The sequence below is a fragment of the Myotis daubentonii genome, chromosome 13 (genome assembly GCF_963259705.1).
Source record: "Myotis daubentonii chromosome 13, mMyoDau2.1, whole genome shotgun sequence".
Lineage (NCBI taxonomy): Eukaryota > Metazoa > Chordata > Mammalia > Chiroptera > Vespertilionidae > Myotis > Myotis daubentonii.
In genome coordinates, this window is record NC_081852.1 from 22,420,373 (window position 1) to 22,430,379 (window position 10,007).

At 54.2% G+C, this 10,007-nt stretch overlaps 1 protein-coding gene across 3 annotated transcripts; it reads left to right on the forward strand.

Annotated features, from left to right (window-relative positions):
- The first annotated feature begins 2,186 nt into the window (after positions 1-2,186).
- On the forward strand, positions 2,187-9,801 carry TYSND1 (trypsin like peroxisomal matrix peptidase 1). Of its 3 annotated transcripts, XM_059662492.1 has the most exons (4): positions 2,194-3,489; positions 5,021-5,151; positions 6,168-6,353; positions 8,892-9,801. In XM_059662492.1, the coding sequence occupies exons 1-4, from the start codon at positions 2,324-2,326 to the stop codon at positions 9,107-9,109; spliced, it is 1,701 nt and encodes a 566-aa protein (XP_059518475.1). In that variant the 5' UTR covers positions 2,194-2,323; the 3' UTR covers positions 9,110-9,801. The 3 variants fall into 3 exon arrangements, 1 of the variants encoding a protein (XP_059518475.1); XR_009448367.1 differs by lacking the exons at positions 6,168-6,353; positions 8,892-9,801 and adding an exon at positions 4,123-4,466 and having other exon boundaries at positions 2,187-3,489; positions 5,021-5,139; XR_009448366.1 differs by lacking the exon at positions 5,021-5,151 and having other exon boundaries at positions 2,188-3,489; positions 8,892-9,031.
- Positions 9,802-10,007: the final 206 nt, after the last annotated feature.

Sequence of the window (10,007 nt, forward strand, 5' to 3'; positions counted from 1 at the left end):
ACATTTGGCAAAATAGAAAAAATGAAACCTTGTGCATTTACTAGGCTTGTAGAATGACCTGCTTTTAGAAACCCAAATGAGATTCTAAAACTAACGTGCCAGTATGAATATAATGGGAAACAAAATGCAACAGGTTCTTTTTTAAAAAAAAATAAATACTGATTTCAGAGAGGAAGGGAGAGGGGGAGAGAGAAACACCAATGATGAGAGAGAAGCATTGACCGGCTGCCTTCTGCACGCCCCACATGGGATGGAGCCCACAACCCAGGTATTGTGCCCTGACTGGGAATCTAACCATGACCTCCTGGTTCAAGGGTCGACATTCAACCACTGAGCCATGCTGGTTGGGCTCAACAGGTTCTTTTTGACCAAGTATTCAAATGGGAGGCATCCTGCGATTGAAACTGATGTCCATGTTCCTATGATAGGAGGCCATGGGTTCTATGTTCCTGTGCATTTGTGTTGTTTGAGATGGCGTGGAACATGAGAAGTAAAGACCGAGTCAGTGAGCCCAATACCCGAGGGGGTCTCACCTTGACTGTTGGCTGTGACTTGGGACTCTACTGTAATGTGCCATCAACAGAAAAAATTGACATAGAACATGCTGGAGGCTTGAGAGACTAAGAATCACTGGACGAGAGAGAGAGAAACTTAATTGCTAGGAAGTTGGGACAGCTGATTTTGTTGCACTCAAGCATGTGTGTCACAGAACCAAAAAGAAAAGATGCTGATTTCAATCCTGCCTTATACTAAAATGGATCATCATTTCCCGTTCTCAAAACAGCTTTGTTACTGGGAACACTGAGCATTACCCCGTGTTACTAGTTTTATTCAAAAATTTGAGACAGAAATGTAGTATTTTAGTAATTGAATACTTTTCATTAATGCTAACAAATATGTCCTGAAATAAACATTAAAATGTGTATTTTAGAGATACGGTGATAAATGTCTAGCTTGTGGCTGCTATGGGGATATCCTGAACCTTTTCCCCACAAACATACGCATGTTCCTTATCCTCAAAGATATTTCTTTGGAAAAGAAGGGATATTTTGTGTTTGCTTAGATCAAAGATGACAAACTATGTGTCCTGGGCTAAATCCGGCTTTCTGCCTATTTTTGGTCTATGAAGGAAAAATAGAATGTTATTTTGTGACATGAAAATTATATGAAACTCAAATTTTAGTGGCCATAAGGTTTGTTGGGACACAGACATCCGTTCCTTTGGGTTTTGCATGCTAGGACTGCAGAGTTGAGTATTTGAGACAATGTATGGCCCACAAAAACTGAACTGCACTCTGGCTCCTTACAGAAAAGGCATTTGACCCCTGACCTACATAAATTCTAGGGGTTATGTGAAATGTGCATACTGTAAAATATAGGCTTATAAAATTAAATTTTTTTACTTCAGCCAGTGTTCATAGTCCATGTTAAAGGGCACTTTATTTGTAGCAAATTCAGCTTTCCTGGGATTTGTAGTGTTGGGCTTTGTCATCAAAAGACACAAGATGTGCCCAGGCAGTGTGGCTCAGTGGTTGAGCGTTGACCTATCAATCAGGTCAGGGTTTGATTCCCAGTCAGGGCACATGCCCAGGTTGCCGGCTCAATCCCCAGTGTGGGGCATGCAGGAGGCAGCTGATCAGTGATTCTCATCATTGATGTTTCTCTCTCCCTTCCTCTCTAAAATAAACATATATTTTTAAAAAGACCCGATGTGCAGTATTGTGAGCCCCATGCCCCCTAGTGGATTGCTATAGGGTTTACGTAACAAAAATTTAAAAATATTGAAATGGCCAAGGATTTCTTTGCCTTATTATCCCCGTCAGTGGTCGAACGTCACCTCGACCTAGGCAAATGCTGACAGGTGCTGTCATGGCTTAGGAAAATCTAGCCACGTCAGCGCTCGTTTCTATTCTCTTTCCTGAAGCCCAACGGAGAGACCAGACTAGGCTTCCGAGGGTCCGCCCCCTGCCCCTCCCGCAATCTCGGTGTAGCCGCAGGCCAGTCACTTTCCTGGGGCTCATCCTACCGGACTGCTGTGCCGCTCGGGTGGCACGACCAACAGGGGAGGAGAAAGGGAAGCGTCGGCCTCCAGCAGCCAATCAGGGCTTGGCCTCGGGTCCAGCCAATCAGGGCTTGACCTCGGGTCCAGCCAATCCCGGCCAGTGGGGCTCAGCCAATCGCGCCGGACGCGGAAGGCCAGAGTCCGTGTTTGCGCTGGTCGCTCCCAGCCCGGGGCGGCGCTGCGTGGGGTCCGCAGGTCCAGGTCGGGGTTCTAGCTAGCTCCCCGGTTCTCCGGGAAGCCGGGGCGCACGGTCCCGGAGGCATGGGGCGACAGTGGCGGCCCGCCATGAGGGCAGCCGAGCAAGCGGGCTGCGTGGTGAGTGCCTCCCGGGCCGGGCAGCCCGAGGCGGGCTCCTGGAGCTGCAGCGGGGTGATCCTGAGCCGCAGCCCGGGCCTGGTGCTGTGCCACGGGGGCATCTTCACCCCCTTTCTGCGGGCCGGCAGCGGGGCGCTGACCGCGGCCGGCGCCGCCTTCCTGCCCGGCGACAGTTGCAGCGACGATCTGCGCCTGCACGTGCAGTGGAGCCCAACGGCCGCGAGTCCCGCGGGTCGCGCGGAGCGGGGCCGCCCTGGGCTGTGCACGCCCCAGTGTGCGGGCCTGGAGCCCGGCCCGCCCGCCCGGCCCCGCGGGCAGCCCCTGCGGCCCCCGCACCCCGCCGAGCTGCTGCTGCTGCTGAGCTGCCCGGCCTTCCGGGCCCACTTCGCGCGCCTCTTCGGGAGCGAGCCGGCCGAGCAGTGGCGCTTCGCGAGCGCGGCGCCGGACGAGGAGGTGTCGGAGGACGAGGAGGAGGATCAGCTGCGAGCGCTGGGCTGGTTTGCGCTGCTGCGTGTGAGGCACGACCCCGAGGAGGAGGTGGACTGGCGCGGGCCGGCAGTGGCCGTGGCGCCGCTCGGGGCCGTGCCCAAGGGCGCGTCGCTGCTGGCCTGTGGCTCCCCGTTCGGGTCCTTCTGCCCCGACATCTTCCTCAATACGCTCAGCCGCGGCGTCCTCAGCAACGCGGCGGGCCCGCTCCTGCTCACCGATGCGCGCTGCCTGCCTGGTACCGAGGGCGGCGGCGTGTTCGCCGTGCGACCCGCGGGGGCCCTGGTGGCGCTGGTGGCGGCGCCCCTCTGCTGGAAGGCCCGCGAGTGGGTGGGCCTCACGCTGCTCTGCGCCGCCGCACCTCTCCTCCGCGCCGCCCGTGCGGGGCTCGGCCGCCTGTGCCCGGATGCCGCTGCCCTGGCCGCTCTCCTGCCGCCCGAGGTGGGCGCCCCGTGGGGCCCGCCCCTCCGAGACCCTGGGCCCCCGTGGGCAGCCGCGGCCGTGCTGGTGGAGTGTGGCACCGTCTGGGGCTCCGGAGTGGTCGTGGCGCCCCGCCTCGTGGTGACCTGCCGGCATGTGGCCCCCCGCGAGACGGCCAGAGTCCTGGTGCGCCCCACCACCCCCAAGTAAGACCCGCATGGGTGCGCCCACTTCACACCTTCACCAGGTCTAAAATCTGGATCTTAAATCTCAGGTCTTAATCCTTGGAATTATGGAGGCCTTTTGGCATCACGTGGATGATTTGGGGCCCTCCCCTCATCCTTGGCACCCAGAACTCCAGTGTCGGGGATGCTGGGCCTCCTGGCAGGGGCTGAGTGAGGCTTGGGCAAGATGCCAAGCAACTCCAGATTTGGGAACTGTAGGCTGCACCCGCCTTCCTGCCTGGGCATCTGATTTCCTTCTGAGCAACTTCTCTGCACTCACACACCCCTAGGCCTTGGAATGGAGACTTCCCTGACAGTGGCAGTGAAGCCTCAGGGCCCAGGATGCTGTGCTCCTGGGATAATGAGTTGGGCCTGTTCATCTTCTTTATCTTGTAGATCTTAACCAGAGCTTCCCATCTGGGTCAAAATGATAGACGTGGAGTCCCACCTAATGAGAATGTGGGCGTGGGGCAGTCAGGTTGGGTCTTTAGTCATTTGTTCCCTCTCTGCAGGGAAAAGCACTTGCCCTCCGTGCACTTGCTCTGGCAGTGGGGACAGTGGCCTTGGCCTCCTGGTTTGATTTTCTAGTGCATGTTCTTTCTATTTCCCCTGTAGTTTCCAGGTGCTTAACTTAAGCCACAACCAAGCAGAATAGCACCTTGGTGTTAATGCCTGATGTTCTCCTGTACCTGGCTCATGCAGCCTGGCAGCCCAGGCCTTTCAAAATCCTATTGCATTTCCGAGACTAACCCAGCCTGTTGCACTGGTGGCCTTGGGGACAACCATGACTGATGGGAATTTTCCTGCCTGTGGTCCCAGATACCTCACCCCACCCCGCGCTTGCTCCTAAGAAAACCACCAGGTCTGCTGGGAGCAACCCTGCCGTGTGCAGCAGGAAGTGTCTGAGCTGCCTCGCCTTGAGGTGGCATGTGCAGTCTTGGAGCAGAGCTTGGCACATAGTAAGTGTCGTAGAAATGCTAGCACTTATGTAAACAAGGATCCAGAGGGTTGAAATCCTGTCATGCCTGCCCCACCCCTGCACAGGATTATCCCTGTTAAATGAGGCATTGAAGGAAAAAGCTGAGCACGCTTGCTCTGGCTCCTGCCGCTCACGCATTATGTGATCTTGGGAACGTTACTCAGCCTCTCTGGGTCTCCAATGCCCCACCTAAAATGGAGGAAATATCAGTGCCTCGCTCACAGGGATTCTGTGAGGACTTCATGAATGACGCCCATAGAGTGTTAACACGGGGCCTGGCCCACAGTGCTCACTAGGTGTCGGGTGTTGGTGGTCACGGTGACGTGCAGGAAGCTTTGCCATTGGTAAAGCTGTTTGGAAATAACACCGCAGAACGGTTAAGGGACGTGACCAGAGCTGCCAGCCTGGTAGGTTTCGGGACTGACACCAGGTCTTTTCACTCCCACGTCCATGACTTTTACTGTCATCCATTTGCTTCCTCCCGGCACTACAGGGTCAGAAAGCCAGCCTGTCCTTTTGTTTCCCTGCTCCTAGGAGTGCCAAGATCTGGGGACACGTGGTGTTTGCCACTCAGGAGACATCTCCGTATGACATAGCCGTGGTGAGCCTGGAGGAAGAACTAGAGGGTGTCCCCGTGCCGGTGCCCACTGAACATTTCTACGAAGGTAAAGGGCAGAGGGGCCCTCTGCTCTGGGCTGGACCTTGGGAAGGAAAGTCAGAGTTGGACACTCAAACCCTGCAGATGAGGGAGCCAGTGCCCCCGGCCAACCCCCTTCCCACTCCTGTCAGGGTGACATCCAGCTGGCATGAAGCCATCCTGGGTACAGTGCTTTTGCTCTTGGACACTTCCCTTCTTGTGCCCACATGCCCAAGGTGCTGGGAGGCAGGTGGGGTCCCCAGCTAAGGAGGAGGCATGCCTCTTCCCTGCGACCCTGTGGCAGGCTCCTTACAACATGGCCGCTGGTCAGAGAGGGGCTCCTGCAAGGCTGCAGTGGGTGATTTGAGCAGGAGGCTTTGTGATGCCGCCACAGAAGTTGCCGCTGGCGGCCGACTTTGTGCACGCGGTGTGATGTCACTACAGAGAGCACGGGCTCTCCCAGCTGGCCTCTCTTGCCACTTACGAGCCCCGTTTCCTTGGACAGGCAATGTGATGTTCTCTGCCTCGGTCTCCACATGTATAACTGGACACCTTCCTGCTCCTGGGTGTGTGAGGCCCGGGTGACATGCTGCCTGTCAAGCACTCGGCCCCATGCCCTGTGCATTCAAACACTTGGTAAAGGAAGATTTTGTGGTCGTCATCACTTTTTTTTTTTTTTTTTTTTTTACTAAGAGACTACTTATTAGTCCCAGGAGGAGGTGGGTGTTAATTCTTAAACATTTACTGAGCACCTAGCTGGGTGCTAGGAACTCCAAAAAGTGACCACCCACTCTACTGGGGACGAGGCTGGGGAACAGCCTGGGACTGAGAAGTGGTTGAGCAGGTGCAGTGCTGGGAGCTCAGTGCTGGTCCTGGCCTCTTCCCGTGGGGACCTAGGGAGGCTCTCGGAAGGCAGGAGTGTCTGAGCAGAAACTCCCAGGGCAGAGTGCTGGGAGCTTTGGAGAGGGCAGGGTTGGGGCTGGGGAGGATGAGTCCTGCCAGACAGGAAGAGGCTTTGCAGCTTCATCCTTTCCTTTTTGGCAGGCGAGGCTGTCAGCGTGGTGGGCTTCGGCGTTTTTGGCCAGGCTTGTGGGCCCTCGGTGACCTCGGGCATCCTGTCAGCTGTGGTGCAGGTGGATGACGCACCGGTGATGCTGCAGACCACATGTGCTGTGCATGGCGGCTCCAGTGGGGGACCCCTCTTCTCTACCTGCTCAGGGGACCTCCTGGGTAAGCAGCGCCTTAGCCCTCTCCCAGCCTTCCCCTTGCTAGAGCCTCAGTCCCAGCTACTGAGGGCTTGGTGTTCACCCCGTCTGGGAAGGTAGTGTCACTGTGCCCGGGAAGTAGTTAGCCAACGTTTCAGGTTTGTTCTGCTCCTGAGGGTAGAAAGGGACGGAGGCTGAGCTGCAAGGAAAGACGTCTGGGTTCTGGTTCCTTCTCTGCCCCTGAGCCACAGTGCAACCGTAGGTAATCCCTCATCTCAGTCAACCTGTGAGACTCAGGCGTTGGATTAGTCCAGGGGTCACAGACTCCATAGCTTACAGAGGCTGGAAGGTCGAGGGATGAATAAGTGAGTGGAGACAGCATGCAGGGGGAGGTCAAGGGTGAGCCGGGGTGAACACTCAGCTCCAGCCCATTGTTGCCACATCGTGAAGGAATGTGAGCTAACACTGGCTGACCTTCAGTTTTTCACAAGAAGCTGTGAACCCTCTTTTCCTTTCTTTCCCCCCCCCCCCCAAATATGTGGTTGTTAAATCTTTTAATTTAAAATTTTTGGTAACTCAGGATTTTTTTATAAAGTATTTTATTTAAAAAACCCCACACAAGACAACATGAATCCATATGGATACCTCCAACTGCCCAACTGTAGTCCAGCACATGGGGTTCATGTGTGGCTCCCCTTCTCTTATTTCTGACTGCTTTTTGCCGTAGTGAGAGACCTTGCTCTTTCTTGCTACAATAGATTTACTTATTCCTTCAACGGCAGTGTGCAAATAAAGTCAAGCAACCATGACTTTAAATATATATACATGTATGCAGTAATTAATGTAAATATATATGTCCTGGCTCTGTCCGCTGTGACAACCCAGTTGATGAATGAGCACAGCGAGAACCCGATCTCTAATGAAAGGAACCGGGAACTGGTTGGTACCAGGGTCAGGCGGGAAAATCGGCTCTCAGGGTGCTGAAAAGGAAGGAAATGCTAACAAAACAACTCAGGGATGGGACCTGTCAGATGTTGAAAGAACTAAGAGCCGACTTGAAGGAGCTCCCATGGGAGCAACTGGAGCAACACAACAAATCGCAAGAGTATTGGGTGAGCCCCGCGAAAGCACGAACACCCTGTGTCCGGATGAATAACCAAACCTCAACATGGAGACAAGCCGCAGCTCTTTCTTACAGAAGATTGGCAATTAGTAAAAGCAGAAGAAATGAGGGAAATGGGAAATCACTACTGGCTCACCACAGTAGGAATTGCTGCAGGCAGGATCCGCCGATGGATGCTAAAACCAGCGGGCAATAGTTTAAATAGAAATAGGATATTTGCCTCACCCTCAGATATTTAGTACTTTACACGGGAAAATGCTAAGTCTACAGTGGAGAAACCTGGGAGATAACCCATAGCCAAGTGACCCAGTCATTCTTATAGACATCATACACCTCCTTGGGAAGCACTGAGGACACCTTGCTTCTACCGTATTCTCAATAATGTACAACCTCGATCTGATCCTGAGAAAACATCAGGTAAACCCTAACTGAGGGACATTCTACAGAATAACTGGCCTGCATTCTTCCAAGTGTCAAGGCCACAAAAGATGAGGGCAGGCTGGGGAACTGGCCCAGATTGGAGGAGACTTAGGAGAGGCAACAACTAAATGCTGTGTGGGATACGGGGTCGCATCCAAAACGGAAAGAGGACATTGGTGGAAACATTGGTGAAATCCAAATGAGTTCTATGCTTCAGTCAATAGCATTGGTTAATTTGTTGGTTCTGATCAGTGTGTTTTTTTTTCCCTTTTGTTTTTAATTCTTACCCAAGGATAATTTTTCCATTGATTTTTAGAGAGAGTGGAACGGAGGGAGGAAAGGGAGGGAAAGAGAGTGAGTGAGAAACATCAATGTGAGAGAGACACCTCAATTGGTTGCCTCCTGCACACATCCTACCTGGGCCGGGGAACCTACAACTGAGGTATACGCCCTTGACCAGGAAAGGAACCCGCGACCGAGCAGACGGGCCAGGGCTTAGTCAGTGTTCTGTGGTGACATAAGACAGTAATAGAAAGGGAAGCCGGATGAGGGATATACAGGAACTTTGTACTATTTTGGCAAGTCTTCTGTAAGTCTAAAATTGTCTGAAAAAATACATGCACACACATGTGCGCACTAAGCAGGCCCAACAAAATGTGTCTGTGAGTTTGATTCATTCATTCACCCACTCAGCAAGTATTTATGAGAGCCGCCTCTGTGCCGGGCACTGTCTGGGTCTGGGGAGGCCGCGTGAACAAAACACAAAAGTCCTGCCCCTGTGGACCCGACACTGGTTGGAGAGAAAGATAACAGAGTAAGTGAAACAGTGTTAGGTACTGATAGTGTTAAGGAGAAAGTTAAGGCAGGAAAGGGGACCAGGGTTTGTGGAGTTGGTGTCCCTGAAAGAAAACCTGGCATCGGTCACTCTGGGGGCTTCAAGCCCACCGTAGGCCTAGGACCTCCCTCCCCATCCCTCTGTGTCCGGCTCACACCCTCTTTTCCGGTCTGACTCCTCCACAGGGATTGTCGCCAGCAACACCCGGGACAATAACACCGGGGCCACCTACCCGCACCTGAACTTCAGCATCCCCATCACGGTGCTCCAGCCGGCCCTGCAGCAGTACAGTCAGACGGGCGACATGGGCGGCCTCCGGGCGCTGGACCACGCTGCCGAGCCAGTGAGGGTGGTGTGGCGGCTGCAGCGGCCCCTGGCAGAGGCCCCGCGGAGCAAGCTCTGAGCCTGTGTCACCCTCGAGAGGAGAGCGACATTTTATGCCCTGGGAAGTGCGAACGTGATGGCAGCCTCGGGATCCTGTCACAGCAGCCCAGCTGGGCAGCCCCCCATCAGCACCCGCCGTGCTTGGCGCTGGTGTCTGGATCAAATTTCTCCTCAGCCCCCTGGGCCTCCAAGCCAGTAGCCCCTTTTGGGGTACTCCCTCCAGCCTTCACCCCTCTCCTCTCCCTGGCATAGACACAGCTCTGTTGTTCCCCATCTGGGGGCCCAGCACAGCTGCACAGAGTCCTGGTCCTGACAGACATGTTGGCTGGAAGGCAGGCCCAGCCCTGGGTTCGAGTCTCCCCTGTCTCGCGATGGCCACTGGCTCCTCTGCTCTCCGTCAGAATTAGCAGCTGACAGAGCACTGGCGCTTCCTCAGAAAACCTCGGCACAGAGGCTCTGCTCTGAAGACCGGAGAGAAGGAAAGCGACGTCTACTCCCTGTTCTGCCAGACCTTTGGGGAGAGAGATTCCCTGAAAGTCAGGACTCCTGGGTCTTCATCTGTCGTGTCCGTGACCCACAGGGGCACTCTGCCATAGTGCCTTAGTTTTCCAGCCCATACAATGGGTCTCAGGGATCTTGGGAGGTGGAGAGAGGATTATCAGGTGTCCGGTTGAGGTTTGGGAATAAACAGGACCTATGGAAGGAACTGTATACTTGTTATGAATGAGAGTCCTTTTTTCCCGTTCTGTGTTGAGAGTTGAATTGGGAGTAAGCAAGCACCAGGCACAGAAACGCACCTTTTCTGTCCGGCTTTCTCAGTGCGATTTGCTCTCACAGGATATTCTCATGCCCAACTGGCCCTTCCACCACCTCTGGCCCCTGGAAAGTCAGGCAAAAGAACTTTGTTGGGCAAGGAG